The 25,082-nt window shown below is 39.0% G+C and overlaps 1 protein-coding gene across 2 annotated transcripts in view; it reads right to left on the reverse strand.

The window, feature by feature from the left end:
• The window catches only part of LOC113132222 (collagen alpha-1(XIX) chain), an 88,879-nt gene that overhangs the window by 11,507 nt on the left and 52,290 nt on the right, over nt 1–25,082 (reverse strand). For both annotated transcript variants that reach the window (XM_026310191.1, XM_026310190.1), the window contains 30 exons: nt 24,407–24,439; nt 21,165–21,203; nt 20,989–21,033; nt 20,508–20,543; nt 19,870–19,914; nt 18,693–18,746; nt 18,161–18,214; nt 16,853–16,933; nt 15,304–15,345; nt 14,769–14,846; nt 14,348–14,383; nt 14,100–14,153; nt 13,842–13,895; nt 13,053–13,094; nt 10,764–10,868; nt 10,545–10,598; nt 9,683–9,736; nt 8,932–8,985; nt 8,731–8,784; nt 8,210–8,254; nt 6,777–6,827; nt 6,569–6,613; nt 5,596–5,622; nt 4,436–4,489; nt 3,595–3,639; nt 3,231–3,275; nt 3,071–3,133; nt 2,605–2,640; nt 1,074–1,118; nt 420–563 (listed from right to left, as the gene is read on the reverse strand). In XM_026310191.1, coding sequence (XP_026165976.1) covers nt 420–563; nt 1,074–1,118; nt 2,605–2,640; nt 3,071–3,133; nt 3,231–3,275; nt 3,595–3,639; nt 4,436–4,489; nt 5,596–5,622; nt 6,569–6,613; nt 6,777–6,827; nt 8,210–8,254; nt 8,731–8,784; nt 8,932–8,985; nt 9,683–9,736; nt 10,545–10,598; nt 10,764–10,868; nt 13,053–13,094; nt 13,842–13,895; nt 14,100–14,153; nt 14,348–14,383; nt 14,769–14,846; nt 15,304–15,345; nt 16,853–16,933; nt 18,161–18,214; nt 18,693–18,746; nt 19,870–19,914; nt 20,508–20,543; nt 20,989–21,033; nt 21,165–21,203; nt 24,407–24,439 — 1,614 coding nt within the window. The remainder of the gene's footprint in view (nt 1–419; nt 564–1,073; nt 1,119–2,604; nt 2,641–3,070; nt 3,134–3,230; nt 3,276–3,594; nt 3,640–4,435; nt 4,490–5,595; nt 5,623–6,568; nt 6,614–6,776; nt 6,828–8,209; nt 8,255–8,730; nt 8,785–8,931; nt 8,986–9,682; nt 9,737–10,544; nt 10,599–10,763; nt 10,869–13,052; nt 13,095–13,841; nt 13,896–14,099; nt 14,154–14,347; nt 14,384–14,768; nt 14,847–15,303; nt 15,346–16,852; nt 16,934–18,160; nt 18,215–18,692; nt 18,747–19,869; nt 19,915–20,507; nt 20,544–20,988; nt 21,034–21,164; nt 21,204–24,406; nt 24,440–25,082) is intronic.

The following is a 25,082-nucleotide window of genomic DNA, read 5'->3' on the forward strand; positions in this document are numbered from 1 at the left end:
GCATTCAAAAGAGTTTTTTTTTCTCTCTCTCTGCTGTGAATGTTATATAACTGCTGTGACTGTGTACAGTATGTGTAAACTATCTGTGACACATGGAGGTGTTTTCACTGCTCTGCAGCGCTCGAGGCACGCCCACGTATCTCTGCCTTTCTGTCTGTCTCCATCTCTCTCCCTCTCTGACCTTCTGTTGCGCCTAGATGATCAGGAGTGGGATGCACTAGGCGGAAAAGAGAACAGCAACCTCCCTTACACAGCCTTGTTTGATGGTTCATGCTGCATCTGCGGCTGCACCATTTTCCACACAGGGAGCTCGAGTTGTTACACAAATGTAGGAACGACCTACTAAGCTGATTAAGATTATCATCATCTAAGAGGATAGTCTTTGTTTGCTCATAGGTATCTGCAAATTTACAACTTACCAGGAAGTTTACACTCCCCAATTGTCCTGGAGGGCCAGGATCACCTTTTTGGCCTGGTGGTCCGATCGGTCCGATGGAGCCTGGATCTCCTGTGCGACCCCTCTCGCCTTGAACACCTCTTTCTCCTGGAATCCCTGGATCACCCTAAAGTCCAGAAATATCTCCACTCCACATGATGCAATAATGACCAAACTGATTCAGTCATGTTGAATTGTGCAACTACAACCACAGCTCCACTTCCTGGCTGGCATTGGCTGCACCACAGCCACTATAATTTTCAGGCCTGACTCTTGTCCAACTGTATCATTTAACATGCTGTGCACAGTGACCCATTTCTCTTAATGTGTCCAGTCAGTCACCTGTCCTAGGATTCTCTTGCCAACTAGAAAGCTAACAGCCTCATTTTGTATCCTCTATTACCAGCATTTGCAATAGATTACTGCAGAAGTGTGACAAGCTTTTTAATTTCTCCTTACAATAGGAAACTGCACTGAGTGTTAAATACCTTTATCTAGTGCTTATGTGCTTGTGGGGATTAGTCATATTTGTGCTGAAATGAAGACTTCCATTGCTATTCATCAAAACCCCTTTTTTCTGCATTAAAAAGTGAATCATGAAACAGATTTTTAGGAAAACAGGACTGATGCTACTTACACGTTCTCCTTTGGATCCTCTGTCCCCTGGCCTACCCGTAGCTCCCTTAAAAAGTAAAGAAAAAAAAAATATATATATTTTAAGACCTTTTTTGTTTAGAAAAAGTGAGGGAACATCTAAATAACTGGAAAATGTAGCTATGCTGCCTCTGAAGCCTTTGTATTCTAATCTGTACACAGGAAACTATTATTTAACCCACCATGTGAGCATACAGACCATATTTACTCTAATATTTGTAGAAGTTTCTGTACTATTTTCTATTCTGGAGAAAAGCTGTGAGCAAGCTTTTGCTGATTTACTTGACTTTGAGAAATGCTAACTTCTCAGTTGACTATATATTGATTGCTTCTTACTCAGCTTAGGTGCATTGCCTCTATAATATCTCCCTGTATAGTGTTTCACCTTCTGCAATGTCAGGGGTTCTCTGCATCACTCCTGTTTTGTTTGAAAAATGCTTCCTTTCTCGCCAACTGTCTGTACTGTATGGAGGAGCTAGGAGAGAAAATACCTGTCTGTGGCTTCATGTCACAACATTTTGTGTCTTTCAATCCCTCCCTGTCACTCTTCATTGCTTCCCTTTACTGCACTCACAGCAATACCCCTTGGAGCAGCTTTGTATCAATTTCCTACTGGATTACAGGAGCCATGCAAAAGACAATCTGGCATGATGTGGTTTTAAAGCGGGCATCTCTTTGTGATGCTGTTCTCCCCTGCCTGCTTTAATCTGCAGTACTCTGTATTCTCCAATGCCTGATGGGAGGCTTAAATCTATCATCTTGCCCACTGAAATGTGCTTCCCTGAGTATTACATTAAACCTCAAAGCAGTATGCGAGGAGTCTGGGTAGAGGAGCAACGCCACCTGCTAGATGGCACTGTTGCCTCACCAAAAAAAATCAGGCACCAAGGCTGATAGACATAAGAAAAAACTATAGAAAGGCTCTGTGCAGTGCTGAGATTTTTGTTACAGAATATTAACTAATAATAATAAGAACAAAATAAATGGTTAGAGCTGTCATTAATGTGTAAGGTGTTAAATCAGGAAGCAAAACAGTAATATTCAGTCAGTCCAATTAGGGTATTAGATTGTATAATGTGTCAGGAATGGCTTTTCATGACAGATATTCTGCATGCTGTGAGCCCATTTAGTATGATTATATAGTAAATAGTGTACGATATTGTTAAGTAGTCACCTAAAAGCGTACATTGCTGCAGTATATGTTTCAATTTTAGATTGCTCCATCAGACAGGAAAATGCATATTTCATCTAAGTGTTTACTGGGTCTGTAATACAAACATTTTATCATTTCCTGAAAGCATTAATGTAATAATTAGGGTAAAAAGACTAAAAGTCAACAAAGCCTCAAATCTGCAGGATTCCATTTAGTCTTTATTGTTAAAATCTTGAATGTGCAAATATGTTTAATGCACTCAGGATGTAGTTTGGTGGTGGTGGTGGTGGTGGTGGGGGGTGTAGCTGCTGCACCATCTTTCCATAGCTCACAAGGAGATTTGCAGTGTGTTCACACTCACCTTGTATCCAGAAGTTCCATCTTTTCCAGGTCTTCCCTGCTCAAGGAGCACAACACAAACAAAGACATCTTGTATCAGCTTCCACCTTCGATTGGATCAGCACTGTTGCACTCCTGGTAATCTCCACAGTTAATGAGATATCTCAACCAAGAGATAATGATCCTGATTGCTGTGCGAACACTGTTCCATTGTACGCTTACAGGGAAAATTACAGAAACCATCACTGATGATGATTGCGTAGAGGAATGTAATCATCTTCATCATCATCTCATAGATAACATATGTATTTTAACCTTATTGATCTTAAACCATGTTCTTTTTCTTCTTACAATTTGATGAAACAATCATGGATGAACCTGCAGATGTAGCTTTATTCCCAACCAGGACATTATTAGAGGGTGCTTCAGCAACATCTAGTTGTGATGTTATAAAGAAAAGAGCAATATAATTCACATAGCATCCTTACAGCAACACCTTGGGGTCCCTCGGGTCCCGGGAATCCTGTCTCTCCGAGCGGGCCCCTCTCACCCTGTCAGAGAACAGAAACAGCCAACGTGTCAGTTGGCAGTGACAAAGGAATGATGTGTGGATTGACAGCTCAAAGAGAGTTAGACGATGCGGCTCACCGGCTCTCCTGGGATCCCTGGCTCTCCACGAGTGCCGGGCTTCCCCTGTCAATCACAAACACAGGGAGAGAACAGACTATGTTTGACAGGTCCTCAATGGTGCCATATCTGCAGCCTCCCATTTATAATATAGCAACCAGCACTGGAAAGAAAATCCACTGTACACACCACAGGTCTATAGCTCTAGTTGTAATCGAAGGAATGTCGTGTTATGGGACTAGAGTTTTGATATCTGCTATTCTGTGAACTTTATGAAACACCTCTGACTTGTTGCCAGCAGCCGACTTAAACAACACAGATGATTGATCAAAGAGGAGTGTGAGCTGAGAAAAATTAATCAAAGAAAAAAAAAAATCCGACTTACTGGAGGACCTGGCATCCCAGGTGGACCAGGCAAACCGATATCACCCTGAATGAAACACAAAAACACACATCAAGTAGATGAAACACACAAATTCATATATAAGTAGTACCTATGTGTACAAAAATAGACTACATAAGTCATGGTCATGCCATGTCAGTGTGTTTGTAGTGACATCAAAGCCTACATATACCTGGGAATAATATATTTCATTTTGACAAAGGCAAAAAGGCTCAAATAGGTGAAAACTTAAGCATACATTTCTACTCAGAAAAAAATAAAAACTCCTAATGAACTTAAGTTTTCTTCACTTTTCAGCAAGAAACACTTGGCATATGTCACACCACTGTCAGTATTCCCCTAAAGGATCATTATCTCTGGATGTCACAGAAATTGAAATGTTCCAGCCCTCGGAACACAGAATACGAAGTAAAATATCATCAGTGGCTACCCTTCCATACAGATTTTGATGTAGGAAGTCGTGAAAAATTGCAAGTAGGGCCAGATTTGTCTCATTAGGGATAATACATTCAACAATAGCAGTTCACTGTTTGGAAGGTTAATGAATAAATTAACAATTTGGATCTAAACAATGGTAGTACTATTGTATCTTCAGCTCCAAAATTTCAACATGACAAAACAATGCAACAACAAATCCACGTGATTTATTTCTTCTAAACACGTATGTTCCCTCCCTTAAGACTTGGAACTTCAACAGTCTTTCATAATTTCATAAATTCTTCCATGGGAAAGCATTTCTTCAGACGCTGGATATCTAATCTCAGAAAAAAAAAATCATATGCTGTGTAATGAGATGTTTCTCAGGGCTGACACTGTGTCTGACCTTTGCCCCAGGTAGTCCTTCAAGTCCAGGTAATCCCATGGGCCCTGGTTCCCCCTGTGGGAGAAACACATAGCACCTGCTGTGTCAAGACAAAGACTAAAGGCTGTTAATTCCCATTCTTTCAACCATGAATGATGCTACTTTTGTCTTTTAACCTACTGGAAGGCAACAGGTATTATTATAGGGCTGTCAGTAAGCATTATGAATAAACAAGTAAATAAATATCAATTCTAAAGGAGCCATGAGCATCACACTTTTTCATCTCTCCTCTTGATATTCTCAGCTATGTACTAAATAATACAACCCTTCGTGTGTCTACATGAAGATAATCCTAAGAAGATAATACTTCAACCTGAATGTACTGTATTATGTGATCTATGACACATACTATCACACCTCGTAAGCTATAGATTGGATAGGAAAAAAAAGGCCCATTTAATAACAATGACACACTTGCTTTCTGCACTAAAAATAGAGACCCATTCTCAGTGCTCAAACAAGTGATGGCCTCTATCTACTCATCTTGCTCAAGCTGCCATGGAGATGTGCCATTACACAGAATAGAGGGGCAACCAGTGCTGACATAGACAGATTGTGCAGGTAATTGTCACACATGTAGATTTCCATGAATAAGCAAGTGAGACTTAGAGGAGAGTGGGCCAGCTAGAGGATCAGCTGTGAGACAGATTGGGGCAATTCCGCCACAGCACTGGAGCCGCCCACACGATTTATTAAAATGTCAAATTAACATCCTGGTGAAAAATCACTGTGCAACAAAACAATAAAAAAAATGCAACTGGCCAAGCGAGAAGGAAGAATTCAAGTTGATGCGTCAAAGTCTTCTATGTCTGTGTGGATTGGTTTCAGACATCAATATCGGGGGAAGTGCAGAGAAGGTTCATAGGGTCCCACTGGCAAAACAATATAGTGCAACAGCTTCATATTTGCTGGAAACGTGATCATTTTCTGTTGAGTGTTGGTGCTCTACTGAGAGTGGTTAAGTGCTCATGCTTGAGGGTGTATTGACTTATGTTGGAGAGAACCACGGAGACAATGATAGAAGAAAAACTGGTAACACTGACTTCCCTTTTTTTTAAGTCGCACAATAATAGACAAATATTTCATAAAAATATATTCCAGATTGAAAAGCTGCAACTCACTGCAGGTCCTTCATCTCCTTTGGGACCCTTAAAAGAGAGAAAATGGGACAGATTACTCCTATGACTGTGACAACCGTTACCAAAAGAAACATACACACATTTTAAAATTACATGTGACCACTGTATGTTAGAATTTAGAGCCTTCTCATACTATCAGTCTATAAGTCGTGCTTTCATTGCGTTATATGTAACTGTGGTCTTTTCCAAACAGGATTAAAAATGACCAGGTTCATATAATCCAGTTTTATTTTCAAACATTTTCAAGACTTTCAAACACTGGCGTTCATGTTTAGGTTTTCAATAGAGCATTTCAGAATTTGAAAATTCCACATTAAAAAAAAATATTGATAAATTGAGTCTCTTGGTCCCTCTGAAAACTGATGAGATTCTGTCTTATTGATTGCTCCAGAGGAGCTGCTGGGGTATGATGGATGCAGTTCAGGGAGAAGCATCCTCAAGATTTAACAGTAGTTCATGTGCACTAGGCACTAGGGATACTGGAGTGCTATTTTTTGTCACCACCTTAAGTGTTGCTTGTGGTGAATGGATCCCTGTAGGGCCAGTGAGTAATTGTATCCCGGGACTGAACATGATTGCAAACAGTCTGATAAGGAAGAGGAAGGAAAGCTGATAAGCAAATCGGGTCACTCTGCTTTGGCACCGTGCAGACAAGCTGAACTTCTACGTGCATTTTGCATATAAATAATATTATGTGTCCTGGGGTGGGTGAGAGACACCTGTTTGAGAGTCAGGAAGTCTCTCTGGCCTTCACTGCACACCAGCTCTTAATGAACATGATTGACTGTGACATAAGGGCCTCTGAAGCCCAGATGACACTGGTCAGGTTATTTGTTATTCAGCCAGGTTCAACCGGGTTCTGCACCTCATACAATATCAACATGTCTGTATGCTAGTGTTTCTCCACAGCACACTGTAAAGGATTTGCTTCAGGCACAACAATGATTATGCTTACCGGAGCACCAGGAGCTCCAGGAAGTCCTAAAGTAGCTCCACCACTCTGAAATGATATTTTTCATGTTATGACTATATAATTTACAGTGTCGAATATTTAACCACAAGCACAGATTCTTTTCTGCCAGTATGATTGAAAACACTCTATCATGCATTTAGTGTATAACAATGCCATCACTGACTTATTTGAAAATCATTAAAGTCTTTACCTGCAGCTTGTACAGACTGCTCATTCCGTTGCCCTCCACATAGGGTACACCCTAAAACACAGTCAACACCAAATCAAACATCTCCTGTTGAAGACTCTGCACCGCACTGTAGGTTTTAGGCACCAAAACTCTTTAGAGAAAAATGTAGAGTAGGTCTGGAGCAGTTATAAACTGCTAAGCCTTTAAAAGCTACATAAGATAGATCAATAGCTCATTTCATTAGGAGAGGCGAATACAGTGCCAGAGTGAGAAGTGAAAAGAAACACTTAAAGAAGGACTTAATCCGTGAGCCAGTTGTAATTCAAAAAACAGAGGATTGCAGAAATACAAAAGAGAACAATGATCAGCAGAGATTTGGACATGAGAACTAGGTAATCTAGAGTGCTTTGGTACTATTAGAACATAAAGATTGTTTTTATTGGTAGATTGAGTCAAGGTTCTCATTTAGAAGCAAGCAATGTCTGTGCCCTTTTCAGGCCACTGAGCCATCCCCTGTCCTCCCGGACTGCAGTTTATGAGACCAAGGTGTGTGTGTGTGTGTGTGTGTATAGGTCTGTGTGTTGGGGGGCATGGTAGGTTCAAGGGGACAGCTGATGAATTATAGATATGCCTTTGGAAGTGCTTACTCACTGGCCTTTTAAAGGGAGGGAACATGATTCAATGCCAGTGAGCAGGTCGCTACAATTTCATCATATCTGTGCTCCGCTGTCAGTTATATTTTTCTAGTTAAATTGTCACAGTTCATTCATAGACATCCATCCATTCTCTGCTTACCTTACCATTCCGCTAATTCTGTTATCATTTCAGGTCCTGCCACACCCACCTGCCCCCCAGTAACCCCAGTCATTCCCACCTTTCCCTGTCACCTGATTCCCCACACGCATGTGTGCACCTGTTACCCATTCCCTCATTAGCTCCACAGGATGTATGGACTTTGACAGTGCCAGGCATTTTTTTTTTGCTTTGACCACCTAGGGGTTTTGCCTGCTTCCTACCAACCTCTCCTGCCTGCTCACTTGGCCTCTCCCTCGATTTCCCATTACCTGCCTTTGCCTGCATTACATATTTGAACTTTTATTACAGTGTCTATGAGTCATATCCGAGTCATATATATTTGAATCTTGTCTTCATCTGAGATGTGACACTACAGTAAATACTGTTAGACTTGAGAAAACATGAGTGATGGGCATTTCCTTAGAATGATATGCCAAGGGAAGGTCATTACTTCTTTAAAGGAAAACAAGATCTTTATAATGTTTCTAGTGTGCTTCAGTTTCTCTCAAAAGTTATCATCTGTTTGTGTACTAAAATAATAATTCCATGTTTTTAAGCATACATACTGTGCTATATGAGGGTGATATAGAGCCTATGACCCTAACAGAGGTTTTGAGACATGTTATCGTCAGCTGGCTCTCATTGGGACAGGAACTTACCGGAGGCCCTGGAAGCCCTGGTCTGCCTGGGGGTCCTTCATTTCCCTGACAAACATAAGCCCAAAAAAGTTTAGAAACATGTCTGTGAAAAAAGAATGTTTACAAAGTACAGTCACATATTAATGTAATCCAATGATGTGGCACTTCATTTGCCAACTGTGAGAAAATAATAATCCAAGACTCCTTTAAGAGATGTGTTTTCTTTCACTCTGATGTATAATAAAATTATAAGAAAAAGTCTCAAATGATTCAGTAGTTTAAAAAATGTTTGTCATCTTTATTGTAGGAACTGGAATTTTTGGTTTTTATTTTAACAATCTCTTTAGGATTTATGATAAAACTGTATTTAAGTAAAATATGTTTTTATAATCGCTGCAAAGAAAACAGGAAATTATTATAAGCATTTAGCCATGGCATTCAGCTAAACAAATCTGAATATTAGCAAACACCGAATTTGACAGTAAGTCAAATAGCATGCACATTCCTCCACTGCACACTGCTTTAACGGTAAAGCACCTTACCTTTTCTCCTTTTGCTCCTGGTTGACCCATTGGACCAGGTCTACCCAAAATCCCCTGCAAACACAACAGCATCCTTAAACTGAAATCTGTTTTAAGCATCAACATAACACCTGGTGCATTACAATAGACACAAAAAGATAAAACATTACTTGTGTTATGATTCTGTATAATGTCGGGCCACATAAAGGACAGGTTTCTTACCGGGGCCCCTGTACGACCAGTAATTCCAGGAAGCCCTGGTGCTCCTGAAGGCCCCTGGAAAAGTAAATAATTCCCATTTATTTCTTACAAATACAATGGTCTTACAAACATTCTTGACTTCATGCATCTACATGTGAACAATATATGTATTTACATGTGAACAATATATGTATTTACAAATACATATATGGTGTTCTTATTTACAAAATAAGAACACCAAGCAGCTTGCAATTTTTCAGATGTGTTCATTTGCATAGATCATTAAATCATTAATTACAGTCAGTAAAGTTGTAATATTTCCATCTACTCTATGATGGTAATGGAAGTGGGACATCTGGCACTGCTAAATTACTGGCTGTTCAATCCACACTAAGAAGTTAGTGAAAGAGTAAGATGTAATGTACTTTGTATCAAACCTGCTTTCTTGATGCCTGTAAAACCTTTTCAGGAAATCCACTAGCAACAACAATCACACTTGAAATAATATTGCACACAGAGGCTGCAATTGTGTTGTTGAGGAAGAATTAGAACATCTTTCTATGCACTACAATAAGCACTGAGATTATGTTGCAGGGCAGGCTGTGTTCTATGTAAAGTAGCTCCTCAGAGTGCCAAAGACAGTGTATAGTGCACATGCAGCATTTGATAACTTCTTCTGAAACAGACTTAGAAACAGAGTAGAAAGGCTTTAAAATGAGACAGAAATTACAATATATTTACATTGTTTTCAAAAACTACTGGATTCGCTCACCTCATCACCTTTATCTCCCTCAGGCCCTGGGAACCCTCTCTCTCCTTTTACTCCCTGCAGGAAAGCAGATCCGGTGGTGAGGAGGAAAAAAATTTAATGTTTTTCACCAAACATGAAAAGGCCTAAAACTGATGGCTGATGGGTGTAAACTTTAAAATATCTCTTCTCGTCTTTCAGTGCTTGAAATTGCCTAGTCTGTTTCACTGTGGTACAACACTGTATCCATAGCAACAACATCTACAGTGAGCACATGATGGTGTAGAGAATAAAATGAGGTGCAGAACAGCTGGTTAGGCTTCCAGAGATAATCCAAAGGGCAATTTATGAAAAGTGTTTGCCAATATAAGTCTCTATATACTAGATTAAGCGCACATTTCAATAAACAAGATCATAGAATGAGGGTATTAGTTTTACTGATACTTTTGTCATGCTTAGAAGCTGAATAATTCATTTAAATATTCATCTTCTTCTTTTCCTTTTGGCTGCTGCCTTCAGGGGTCGCCACAGCGAATCATCTGCCTCCATTTAACCCTATCCTCTGTATCCTCCTCACCCACACCAACTATCCTCATGTCCTCCTTCACTACATCCAAGAACCTCCTCTTTGGTCTTCCTCTAGGCCTCCTTCCTGGCAGCTCTAACCTCAGCATCCTTTTACCAATGTATTCACTGTCCCTCCTCTGAACATGTCCAAACCATCTCAATCTGTTTTCTCCAAAACATCTAACATGAGCTGTCCCTCTGTTGTACTCATTCCTGATCCTATCCATCAATAATCCTATCCAATAATTTATTTAAATCCATACAGTCAATTATTATTGTTTACTGGGTATATATTTATGCCTGATATTTTCTTGCCTACCTTTGGGCCTTCTTTACCAGGGTTACCTGTAGGACCTCTTACACCTGGATCCCCCTGTTCAGGAAAGTTTAAATAAGTACAGGTTTAGACATGTGCTAAGGAAGGAAGGGATAAAGAACCATAATAAGAAATTAGGGAAATGTAAGTGTAATCTAATCAGATAAACATGTTTACAGTGTCTAGTTCAAATTGCCTGCCATGATGATAAGCTACTTGTACCTTTTCTCCCACCATGCCTTGTGCTCCTTGGACTCCAGGGGATCCCTTCTCTCCCTTCAGCCCAGGGAGCCCTGGGACTCTCGTCTGACACACACTGCAGGCATTCTGGCAGCACAGGCAAAGCAGGAAGCAAAAGTGGTGGCACCGATAAGATTTCATCAAGTTGAGCTAGAGCAGTACATTTTCGCCCTTTATTTTGTCACATCCCCTGGGTGGAGGACAAGACCCCAACTGACACAAAGTGTTCTCTAAATGTCTGCAGAGCAGAAATAATGTGAACCCACCACGTGTGTCTCTCATATAGGTGAGTGGTGAACTTTGTCAAACTCATTGACTGTGACATTTAGGTGAGAATCTTAAATATCATTGTCCCCCGATCTAGTCTAGATATTGGCACTGCAACTTCCAGGAGAGGTAGGAGGCTTTAAATTGTAAGGAAGCAGTAGAAAATGGCAGATTGTACCGTTAAGAAAAAAAAAAAGCTCTGAAATAAAAAGAGTCTGAAATGCAAAATAGAAGATACTGTCATACATTCTTGTCATGCAGTTATCTTCCAAGGAAATGGGAGGGGGGGGGATATAATTTGAACATGCTCTCATGTCGTTATTTGAATGAAAAGAAAACAACAAGCGTGAGTTGAATGCGTTTAGTCCTTCTAGGTGTCAACAAGATGTTGAAAGTACTAATTAGACTGCCACTAAGCAACTCTGACGAAGGCTGTAAACAGTAGATGAGTCTAACAGAGCACTTAAGTTGAAACCGAATGAAGGGATAACAGAAAATTATATAACAACTGGCATCTGGCTTTACCTATCAGTAATTAGTCAAGTGAAGACATTATATTTATTGTAAGAGTTGAGATCCATTAATTTAATTTAGTGTTGCCCTGCAGGTAACATCATGAAGAAATGCTATTAATCTGCATCTGTCAGTAGGAAAAATAACATTATTTTGTTTGAAGAAAGGACACAACATAAGTACTAAATCTTCTATTTTATTCTGTACTGCCAGGTAATACAGAAGAAAATGTGCTTAACATAAGGTTTGAGCCAGTGCATATTCTGCATTTGGTTAGAAAAGGGACCTTGAATGTTTGTACCAAGTGATGAAATCATGTGGTGGAATGATGTGGGCTGGGGTACTGTGGAAATATGGCAGTGGAACTGCAACTGCAACTGTGGAAGGAGACTCAGTCCCTAGATTTAGAAGTGTCAGAATAAGAAAATACAGTGGTGGGTTTTTGGTATTTTCCACTGATTGACACATTAATTCCAACACATTTACTATATTCTATTTCTGTTACCAGATCACTCTAAATATTACACAGTGAAGCTTCCACTACCTGAGGAAATTAAGAAAGAATTTGTATTAAGAGAGATAGTAGCTATTTTCTAAAGCTGCTAATTTATTTGGCTTTTTTTTTTTTGAATATGAAACACAGAATAGTGTTTGAAACTGTTTCATAATGGTTGATCAACCTCATATCCTATAAACTTAGAGGCCACAATTTGCTGCCAGATTTAGATATTTTTATTTTGTTCATTTAAAATGCCACCACAAAAACAGCCTAAGCACTTGTATAAATTTATTGAAAGCTATATACTGCAGTACATGCTATCATGGACTTTGTGATCTGACACTGATTATTTAGTATTTTAATCTTCTACCTACATTGGTTAATGTTATAGCTGTATCTCAAACATCTAAGGATTGTTAAGCTAGTTTAATTATAATAAAGACAGCAAGAGATATAACCACAATTTCCCTATGTGTCATTGGGATATTGCTGCTCATTAAGACTGATTGGTGTAGAACTTATTATAAATTTGGAAAGTCCTCCACTAAACTATGCCAGCAGTGTTTTGTGTCTAGGATACAGAAGCCCCAAAGAAGAGAAATGAATCATTATTGACAGCAATTTACACTGATCAAACCCTTAAAGCTTTTTTACACTATGGATCATTGGTGTGAAATAACTAACCTGAAAATATATATATATATCTTGTATGGCTAGACTGTGCACCTGTGATGAATGAGTAAGCATCAGTTTCTTGTGAGATAGAGATCCTTCTCCCAGTCATCCTGATGGAGGCACTCGAGGGCTTTTCCTGTCTTTACTACTAACTTACATCATCCACATTTTATTAGAATAGTACCCTTTAAAAACTAAAAAACTAACAAACACTGATCTTTCTTGAATACTAACCTATGCATAGTGTTGTCTATAATAACTATTACTGTTTGTGAGAAGGTGTACAGAAATTATTACTAGCTGTGAAGATGAAATACCTTAAGCAAAGCGCCCATGTCTCCAACAATTGGCAGAGCAGTCTGTCAAAAAAAAAAAAAAAGAATAAAAAAAATCTATGAAAAATTACCACAGTCTTAATTTCATAGCTTACAAATCTTTCATGTCTGGGAAATGTTTTGCTATTGTCTGCTGCTTGTAAATTGTTCAAAACATCAATTCATAAGACCATCTGATATGCCTTTAAGGAATGCGATTTTACCCCAAACATCTTTTAACAAATTTCTGATTCAGTGTTTCATTTTCAGTTTTTATTTGCAACGCTTGAAGAAACAGTTTAATAACTTTGTTGCTGGAAGATAGAATACTCATGTCTGCAAATTTGTTGTTCTCTGGAGTTGAGAAAAATATTTTGAATTGCAGCCCATGTATTTTTAGAAACATAAAATGGACAATAAATGGGTTTCATGGATCTTTACAAGACATGAATATAAATAGGTTAACATTTACAAGACTTTGATGCAGCAGTAAGAACAGTTGTGTGGAACTAACAATACAGCTATCAGCACTATAGTAAATGTTGCTACCTTGAAACACACAAAAAGACAAGAAGGACATGAAAACATGCTAACAACGGGGTGCTGCCAATTTTTCGTGAACTGTACCGTTTTCCTGAAAGTGATGTTGGTTAGTGAACAGTAGGACTAGTTGCTAATTATCTCAAAAACAGGAGCTGCACTCTGAACTGTGACTTTGATTTTGAGGTGAGCTCTGTAGTTTTCATTTCAGATCAGTGATGTATGCAGCAATAATGTAATTTTCTTACTTACTGGTTCACCTGGGGGTCCAGCAGGGCCTGGGAGGCCTGGTCTACCAGGGGAGCCCTTTAATTGAGACAAAGAAAGGAGTTAACAACACTCTTGGCTATGAAATCAAGCAGACATGAAAGGCTTAACTCTGCTTTCACACCATCTCAGATGGTGGGGATTTGTTCACACACTGTGGGTAGCTAACATTCTTTTATGCTTCTAGTTGTATTTTATCTGCAGATCAGTGAATAAAAGTGGAAGGATGGATTGATCTATCACCTCTCTTCCTGGAACTCCTGGAGGGCCAGTTAAACCTGGGGGTCCACGCGGCCCCTGAAAAATACCCAAACACACTAACGAGTTTAACAAATCTGCTTTAAAACTGCCTAACAGCTCACAAACACTCCAAAATGGTATTTTCATTGTAAAATTATTGCAAGACAGCCACAGTGTCAATGAGCAGAAAATCAGTTGAAATAAACTTGAACATGTTTGTGTTTTGTGGATGCTGAAAATTTTCTACAGACCTCAATCCCTGGCTTTCCTGGGGGTCCCATGGGGCCCTGTGAAGACATCACACACCTTGTTAACACCATCTGCTCTCTAGCACCCAGGATCCAATAAAGGAATTGTGTTAGACACCTTTTGCTCTATTGATTCTTTGTCTCCAGCAATCTTTTATTTCAACAATGAAAGCAAACTCACTCACAATCAAATCTGTGAGCTCAAAGTAGCGGTGCAGAGCATGATGAAGGCAGAGTGCAAAACGTCAGCTCCTCAGCTCCCATCAGTAATGACCAGCATTTTCATCTAACAGTACTTAATGAACACTGATATTTAAAGTGGGTCTCGCTCTGTCAATGCCTAAAGACAAAAATCTAAAGGTGTCATAGCTTTGAACTAAATAATGAATGAGGCACAGACCAATGAATACAACATCATACTCACAGGTGGACCTAAAACACTCTCTCCAGGTTCACCTTTTTCACCATGGTCTCCTGGCAGTCCTGGGACACCTCTCTCACCCTGAGGAAAGCACAAAGGAGAAGCTAGTCAGGTTTCAGTGATCGTGAATCCAGAAGTCACGGAGACCGGTTGCACTGCATGATTATTAAATATTCGGACTCTGCCAAAACTTATGTTCACTTTATGAGTTGCCCTAATAGCTTTAATTTTTGGAAAAAAAAAACCCTACGTCCAAGACTGGTGTTCATTATCTATATCTTTAGAGGTCATGCATACGTTGCTGCAAAATATTTTCAAATATTTTCCAAACCTGATACTAAACTCAACATGATATTCAGTTGCATGAAATTATTATTTTAGACTAACAGGATTCACTTTTATATAATTAATAGTGTTAAATAATATGCACTTTAGAATCAATTCAAATGAACATGCTACATGTTACATACAGTAGATGGTAGTGTTGGGGGTCCCATGTGCTCATGCTGTGAATCTCTAACGTCACAGTATTTCTTACCTTGGGCCCGCGAGACCCTCTAGTTAGAGACAAGCCATCACCCTACAAAACAAGACAACATCACAACAAGGATTCGCTGCGCAGTCATCAGCAATTCACTTTTGAGACCTGAGGTGCTGCCCAGTGCTGGAATTTAAGCAAGAATATTGAATCTCTGCAAGACACGATCCACAGTGTGAACAGTCTGAATACAGCATTGCATTATGACATTGGTTTTCAATACTGTTTATGATATTAAAAAAATTTGTAAAAATAGTTTCTATGTACATAGGCAGACTGATAATACCAGAGTACAGAGAAAAACATTGACTGGAATTGAGGCTACCGTAAGCATTATTTACTGTACAGTGCAGATAAGACATTGATTTCTGTGGTCAGCATGTATTTGTGTTACAAGTTCTAGACTGTAAAATGTAAATTAGCTGTGGAGAAATAACACAACAATTCTATAGTTTTAGGGAAATATAGTAAATATCACATGATGCAAATCTAAAACAAAGGAAAGTTTTGAAGGTAAAGACAAACAATACAACCTTATAAATCCATTGTCTTGTTAAAAAAAAAAATTCTTCCATCAAACATTATGCAGTGGCACTCCACTGAAGCAAAACCTTTACATCAGTGCTCGAGAACAGTGAGAGACTGCTAACCCATGCATATAATACAAGTCAAAAGAGCAAATTGTTATTCATTTGAAGGAAAAAAAAAATCAATAAAGTTATGTTAACTACATGAGGAGGCTGACACATTAAAGGCGCTCATGCCATCTGCACTGGCTCCTGTTCTGGTTGCTTTTTTTTCCACTTTTCTTTTTCCTACATAACAAAAAGTCCACCAGTGATTCAAGACAGAAATGTCTGTAAAAGACCATCCGGATGTATAAGGATGGAAAGCTGCTTTAGACTATGTAACAAAACAAGAAGTCATTGGCCTGCTTATATTCCAGTTCTGCTCCAGTTTCCACACTGTGGGAGTACATTAAAGAGGGTTAAATACTTCTGCCTCAATGCAATCTTTCCCTTATTACTCTGCTCAACTGAACACAGTAGCTTTTGCTTGATGAGTAGGTCTGCTGTCAGGCTTAATGTTCAGTTCAGTGTTTCCACACACAAACAAACATGATTGTTTAAAACCATAGAGCACTTGCCAGTGATTGAAGATTACAAGCACCGTCAACCAGGACTGAGGCCTTGGCTGCACATGAGCCGCCTTTTTGGTGAAGCTATAATGAACATTTCTGTATGCAAACACATACCCATTAAAGAGAGTGTTTCCACAGCTATAAGCTCCAAAATGAGAGGATAGGTGATTACCCAGGCTGGGGTTATCCAATGGTGGATTACCTAATGACATTGCATCTCCATAATGACAACTATGCAGCTAGAAAAGATAGTTTGCTTTAACTTGCCTGCTGCTATTCCAGCTCTTTGGAGATGATCTATTCTTTGTAAACTTCTGCTCAACACTTTCTACTTCTGTGTCTTCTAACTAAGGCTAAAGCGAACAGAAACAGATGAAAGTGACACTCCGCAGTCAATATGGTACTCACCATATATCCACCCCCAGGTTCTCCAGGCTCTCCCTTTGGACCTTGAGGCCCCAGTGGCCCCATCACACCTCCAGGCTCCCCCTACAGATTGGAAGACAGTAGTCAGAAGTTTTCACCATAGACAAAATATCAGGCTGGCTGTATCACCAACACAAAGGATGTGGTGGAGTATGGAGCAGTGAACAAAAAAGAATCTGAAGAGTAAAAGGAGCTGATGGCATTTACCAGGATCATTATGCACATCATGGGGTATAAACATTAGTGTTGACGGGGCAGTTTTTGGCACCGCATGGACCCTTCAAACCCATCAAGCTTCTAGGTGGGAAATTGCTGTCCACAAGTCAGAAACAGCAGTGTCTGTTGTTTTCTAACTTAAATATGTTTGGTGACTCTTGTCATGGAAACAATTTAATTAAAAATTTCTGCCAAAAGAAATAATTACTTCTTTTTTATTTACCCCACAAAATAAAATAAAATTGCGCTCTGCACTTTTACATTCATAATGTATCCAACTGACTTTGGTGATCCCTGACGATTGTCTAGTGGTCTCAAAAGGTCAGAATTTTTATTTTTATCTGTGAGCATGCTGTCTTATCATGCTTACCACTGTGCAGATAAACAGCCTCACAGAGCCAACCTGTTCTAACACATTTGCTACCTTTGCTTTGCCTTCAGCTTTATACTTAAAACGACAGTTTGGTAAATATATTGTAGGTGATGTTAGTGAGTGCTAGGCTAGCTGCTTCCCCTTACTCCTACTCTTTATGCTAAGCCAGACTAATTGTCTCCTGGCTCCAGCTTCATTTGTTGCATACAGACATTGTTTGCGTTTTCACATTTATTCATAGACAGCCGCATGAATATAAACAACCAGAACTGCCTCTTGGATGAGAGTTAACATCAGTAGAGCAAATATGACAAAGGAGGATTATAAATGTGAATGGAAGTAGGAGGCTTAAGCACTTTAGGTTTATTTATCTGGCCTGAAGTGGGTGGGGAGGCTTGAGTACAGCTTCGTTTATTCTGTCAAGTGACAAACTTCATCAAATGCGCAAGCAAATTCTGCACTATTCCACGCTGACATTTTCAGCATAGTATTTGGAACAAGTCCGTCTGCAACAAAAACTCAATGTGCAAATAATAGAGTAGTCAGAGGCTTCAAAGATGAAAAAGTTACAACGGGATTGAGGATAGCATGCAGCCTGAGAAATGTGTCTTCATTGGTTGTCTAGCATGCTCAACCTGTGATAAAACATCATAGCTTCATATTTTTCTTTGAGGTGAGAGCTTGATTTGAAGTTTACCTACCTTTTCTCCTTTCAGGCCATCTCTCCCAGGCACTCCTGACTCTCCTGGCGAGCCCTGCAAATAGTGGTGAAAAGAGACACATCTATCACCGGGCCTTCATCTCTTCACACACATTTATCTCCTCCTCCTCACTGCTTCAGCAGGCTGCTGTGTTCCAACATAATTTCCCTTAGCCAGGATTTATGAAATGCCTCTTTTCCCTCCCTGCTTTTGAATAAAGACAGATGCTCATTACCGAAGCAGGTGTGGAGAACAGATTGGGCCTCTGCTTCCATTCCTGGCATAAAGCGCTTAGATTTGCCACTTTCCACTAATTAATTCTTAAATTTGATTACTGATCGTCTGTGTAAAAATTCTGGACTTTTCTCCCTAATTCCTCTCTTTCTCTGCCTGTTGAGGTTTATCTGTTTATCTATCTTTCATTCTGGCAGGCTGGGTTAGAGAACAGAGGATATGGCAAGGTGACAGATAAGACAATGAGGAAAAGGAAGGCTTAACATGAAGTGCTAGTGTCTAGTGCCAATGCACTTACTGGCTCGCCTGGCAGTCCTGGGAGTCCAGTGGGTCCAGGCAGGCCTTGTTTCCCCTGGCAAAACACAAAGGAAAACCAGGACTTTGGGCTATTATCTCCTTTTGTTTGGTGACAAAATTGTTTGGGCTGTGCATCTTATAGCCCAGTCAGCTACACTGTAGAAACTGTTTCTCTGGAAACATTTTAGAGTATTTCAAGCAGTTGTTTATACGCTGCTCATGCCATAATAAACAATGGTTGGTTTTATGGCAATTATTGTATATTCAGGATATCCTGAATGAGCAGCAGTAGGTTTACATGCACATATTATTTCTAAGAAAAGATCATATCCTGGTCATGGTGCTATTCTCAATAAGCTGTTTATATATATTCCCCTTCAAATCATTATTGTCCATGTACTATATAGTTGGATAAGCTGAATGATTCAAATATTGCCATGGAAACTGAGCTTATGTTGAATAACTAAGAAAAGGAGTACACCAAGCATCACTGGCTGCTGCCTTCATGTACCCCTTTTTAAGCCTGATAAAACTCTATCTGCAGTATTCTGAGTTTAATTTAGTTTCACTTATTTAATTGAACATGCTCACAATAAATACATTTTATTATACCTAAATTAGTAAACAACTATGAAATTCTTTTGCATTCAAACAAATAACCTACAACAAATATAATTATTACCTTCATTAATGAAGGATGAGTCAGACACTGGCATGAAACAACAGGCATGATCAAGTTTTTTATATGTACAGTACATATACGTCAAATGATAAAGACTGTTAAATGAGTTCAAATCTTCAAAAGATCAACATTTTAATATTAAAGTTTTGTTATTAAATGAAACCACCCTATTTATGTCAATTAGGCTAGGACTAAAAACGCTCCTGTGTTTAAAGGAGTGCAGTACAGCAGCAGGGCATGTTTTCCTTAAAGAGCGTAAAGTTGAGTAAACACCTCTCTGAAACACTCTGAACACAAACCAAACATTAAATCCTCATGGAGGAGGATTTATTTCAGGACTGTGGGATTAGACTGACTTAGTTTTAGCTAGGTGACCCTAATAAACTGTCAGCTGAGTGTATGTGTGTCTGGGCATCATCTCATTGCTGTTTATATAAAGCTCCATTTGACTTACTGTAAATGGAACAGGAGACATAAGATAAATGCAGAGACTCACCTCTGGTCCTTGATCTCCCTTTAGACCTGGTGGCCCTGTGTTTCCCTGTTACATTCCCAAAAAAGGATGAGTAAGGGGAATGTGGGCAGTATGAAAATGGAAGAGAAAAGCATTGAAACATTTAACAGATTTTTTAGTTTTGTCAGAATAACTGTGACATATAGTCTGTGGTATATATTTAATCTTTACCCACATTCACAAAAAAACTTTAATCTTTGTAGACTTGAATGTCTCAGAAAAAGTTTCCATACAGGAATAAAGGTTGACAACAGGAGCAGTGAAAGTCCATTTCACTTGCAACCACAAGAAAATTACTCTGGCGTGTCGCCACAAATTTTAGGCTCTGTGACAGCAACTCAAAAACACCTCTGCAAAATGGATACCTATAATCTCTGGCATGTTGTTGGGCCACAGGAAACACTGTGTGTCAAAGAGAGGATCTTTTCTATAATAAAAAATGCATTGACCAATAAACTGTATAGTCCATACAGTCCTATCTTGTTGTGACTTCTGATGCACTTATACTGTGAAGGGCTGCACAGAGCAGATATGAACGAATTTAGAGCATTTCTTTTTTTCTGGCAACGGATGTTGATAAAGTTTCTGTAAATGGGTGCTCTGAGTCTTCAACAAGTTACCTTAAAGCCTTGTGAACCTTGGGGTCCTCTCTCTCCCTGCAGAAAGTAAAGGAGATAAACCATTATATCTCAAGATGTGCATAAAGAAAACAGTCAAGTAAGCTACTTCTCTTGCAGACTGGACCTTTATAACATTAGCTTTGACTTTGCATGAAGGATAAGAACAGAGAGTATTTTCCTTTTTTTTCTCTACTTTCTGTAATCTATTGCCTCAACTAGATGCATCTGCTGTTTTGATGCCCAAACAATAATTGCTTTATCTCTGCAGAGCAGAAAGACAAGACTGAAGTCTACATCTGTGCAGCAGGTGATGTTTAACTGTTCTTTCTGAATCAAACATTGTTGCTACTTTTGTTGACACATAATAAATGGGAAGTGTTCTTCACGCTGCGGTGTCAAATGCAGGATGCAGAAACTAACACTGAGGTTCTTGTGGTTAAAATGCTTTTGGTGAGACATGAAAAAAGAGAGAAATAGTTACCTGATCTCCCTTTTCTCCTTTTTGTACACTCTCCTTCATTTCATCCTCAAACACAAAAGAAAACAGACCTCTCAGTCTGACTCAAGTGTAGCTTGTATCCATAATGAGGAGGAATCACAGAAAATAAGATGCCAAACACATACATTTCAAGTTTTATAGTATAAAAAACTGCTTACAGTTCCAGAGAGCTGTCTTAATCCATGAGCTGTCATCACCTGGAAGTAAGAAAAACATAGTGTTCTCCAGAATCTCCACTGATCTACAGGTTACTGCAATTGAAAATAACCATCTTCTTCATTATAAAGACAGAATATTTTTTATACAGGATGTTTTTTTACAGCTTCAGTAAAGCTGTGGCAGAGCTGCTGGGAAGTGCCGAATTAAATGAAATGGAAGGAGAAAGGTCAAGACCAGCCAGCTAAGGTGGATTTGTGATACCGCAGGTGAAGAGGAGAAATGTCTACATTAAATCTCAAATGAAAGCAGAAATGACTAGGATTCAAAGCATTTCAACAGACCCAAATGTTCCTCAAATGATTCTTTGTATAGGTTTCGTCAAATCAAAGAAGACATGATGATTAATGTACAACATGGTGGATCAGAATACATCCTGACAGCGTTTCAGATCAAATAAAAATGTAGGTTTGTACAATGCAATACACACAATTCACAAATCTATAAACAGAAACATATTCAGCATTCAAACCATTTGACCGGCGCAAGTTTTGTTTTTAAGCACTCCCACCGGGCAGAGGTGCAAAGGTGCAGTCACTAATGATACAAGCAATTATTTCAGTTCGGCTGCTATTAATCACATTTCAGTGCTGACACTGGAGACTTGTATTAATAGCAGGTACCACAGACATATCTGGAAACTATGTGAATATGAAATGCAAAATAAAATGTTGGTGCAAACTGTACAAAAGGTTTTAAAGCAATCAGAGCCCACTGTATTAAAAAGTGAGCAAAGCAATCTAGAAAGTGAATCTAATTATCTGTCCGTAGTCATCAGAACTCATTACATCTAAATGTCCTCAGGCCCGTGGTGTTAACCAGTATGCAGTATCCTGTATGCAGTATCACATCAGCTCAGCCTAGGGTGGTTTTCAGCATAATGATAATAGAATCAAGAAACAATAGAAGTAATCTTGCAACCATATCCAGGTGGGTAAAATTATGGTGTTCCCACAGCACTTAAATTTTGTACCTTCTATTGATATAATTGCCACTGGTTTCTGCCTCCCCTTTTAGAGTTTTCTTTGTCCACCTGCACAGTTGTCCCTGTTTCCTGAGTAATGTTTTCCTATGAGCCAGTGTTACTGTGCTTAACAGAGCTATACAAATAAACTTAACCTGAACCATTCTCCATTACTTTAGCAAAACTGGTCAAAGTAAGCTTTAGCGAGACACTGGATCCAATACTATCCCAGTGGTGTGTCTGCATAGTCACTCCCCAAAGCTGCTGCTGTCAGTTGTTCTGTCTCAGATGCACAACAGTGCCATCAGTATGTGACCACAATATTCCTGCCACAATTTTTCCCCAAGAGCAGTGAAATACTGCACAGAGCCATTTACTCAACATAACTTAGCATAACAGATTCAGTTTAATAGATTATAAAACTCTATTGTAAAGTAATACTGGCTGCAATAAAAACCCAGGACAGTCTTAGAGCTGAAAAGACTGTTTTGCCACTTTAAAGGCACTGGGGGAAGTGCTGGCTGTGTATGCCTGTGAGCCTGCTGCTCCTCCCTGTCACTAATAAACAGAGGCACAAGAAGGTTTATGAAGGGAGGGTAATGATCTGAACCCGTGCTTCTGCTGTGTAAGGGAAATCAATGCTTAACTGCCAAAATTATCTGCCATGGGAAGGCAGAGAGCACAGACAGAGACCGGTACTAAATATTCAAACAGCCTCATCTATCAAATGACTAATGTGTTCTCCTCTACTATGTGCTATAGTATACATCTCCTATGTCCTGGGGGCCCACACCTCACTACACAACAATGAACACAGCTGAGTATTTCAATTTTGATAGAACATTTCTTTATCTTGCTCCCCCAGCTGACATGAAATTTAGGGCAAAGAAACAACTATTCAAAAATAATTGCAAAGCAAGACCTCAGTGTTTTGAACATCTATTAAACCTGCCTACAATGATATCTATTCTTATTAAGCTAGTAGACCTTTTTTGTTGGTAGGACAGAAACCAGTGAAACCAGTGGAGAGTGAGTGATATTTCCTTGCTGTATAATTAAGTTGTCTCATTACCATATGAATTACTTGCTAACAACCAATGAGAATGAGAAAAAGAATGAAAGCCATCAAACTTTGTTTCCAAGCTCATGTCTGAAGCCTTCAGAAGCTCAACAGGCAGATCTCTATAACAAAGCCCATTAGGACAGAGTCATTTAAATGTCAAATGCCTCACTTTGTGACACAAGCGCTCCAACACTGTTTTCTTTTGAAAGGTTTCATACTTTAATTTCTGTAAAAAGAAATAAAAATGGAAGATTCCCACAGTTGCAGCATGTCTTCAGAGTCATTACGGCTCCCTCGCGTATCTTTAACTGATTTGTCACAGTGTGTTTTTGATTTTAAAACATCTAAGCAAGTAAGTTCTATCATCCCAGCAACACCCACACTGTGTCACCTTCGGCATACATCAGACATAAACCATGACATAAGGTTTTCTCAGTTCACTCAAGGCGGCCCCAGTGTCTTCCAACAAAAACCATTCTTCTGTAATTTACCATTATGAACATTATAAACAGGTCATGTGCTGCGTGCCCCCCCCCCCCTTTTTTTTTTTTTTTTTTTTTTTTTTGAAGTCATAGGTTACAAAATCAGTGTTAATTTTCTAGTAGAAACATGGGAAATTAATATGCTGGAGGTGTGACAGCAAAGATAAACACTGCACTGCTTGTCCACAGATTTTTCAGAGTTGGTGTGAACAGTTTCCTGGCACACAAAAATGGGCTGTTTTCCCAGGTTTGTTGCAAAGATCTGCGACTGCGCAATCCATTTAAATTTAATAACAGAAAAAAGTTTTTAAGTTTTTAATCCCCATCTGGATCTGGATCAAAACACACATGATGTAGATGTTTGTAGAATACCTAAACCCTGGGAACTAAGGCTTAAATTGAAGCAGTTCTATAACTAATTTCCAATACACTCCACCTTTTTTTTTTATCACTTTATTTATTTAGACTTCATGTGTCAGCCACAAAGGATTATACATATGGTATGAGTAAACAACATGACATGTAACTCTGAGACTATTTGCATCAATTGCATTGGGCCATTATTGAGATGAAAGGTTGATATCCAGGTGTCCCTTATGATCAAACAGTGATAAAATCTCTCACTAGCTTACATTGGACAATATTCTGTAAGGAGGGCTGCTATATTGTACTTACAGGACCAGGTGGGCCAGGAGGGCCAGCGTCACCCTGAAAATACAACAGAAACATATCAGTCCCTGTGTATGAGTGCCCAATAGCCAGAAAGTGACAAAAAAACAAGCTATGAAATAAAAAGTAAAAAACAATATATACACAGCTTAAAAATGCACTTGAGAAACTATTTTTGAAAGCAAGTTACCACATATGACCTCGAACAGCTACATGAATAATTTCTGGAGCAACAATAAAAGAGGCAACAACATGACCTGACTTCAGAGAAAATACTGTCTAACTTAAGCAACGTGAGAGGAGCTATGAGATTAATGAAAAAGAAAAGCATTAAAAGAATTAAATAGCATACTGTCCATTTATGTATCATGTAGCATGTTGGTGTATTTATATACAGTATATACTTATTCCACTTATAACAATATGTAATGGGTGTACTGGGTGCTCCAGGGAACCTTAGAAGGTTCTTAAATGTGATGCGTTACATCTGAGAGCCTCCATTCTTCAATTCATAATTTACAAGCTATAACTTTCATGCTTTCAAAAAAACAAGAAAACACAGCACCACATCTGAGTATATACAGTCCTATGAACATCTAAAAAAGCAGGCATGATGTATCTCACCACGACTGCGCAATCCATTTAAATTTAATAACAGAAAAAAGTTTTTAAGTTTTTAATC

This window comes from Mastacembelus armatus, chromosome 15, assembly GCF_900324485.2.
Source record: "Mastacembelus armatus chromosome 15, fMasArm1.2, whole genome shotgun sequence".
NCBI lineage: Eukaryota > Metazoa > Chordata > Actinopteri > Synbranchiformes > Mastacembelidae > Mastacembelus > Mastacembelus armatus.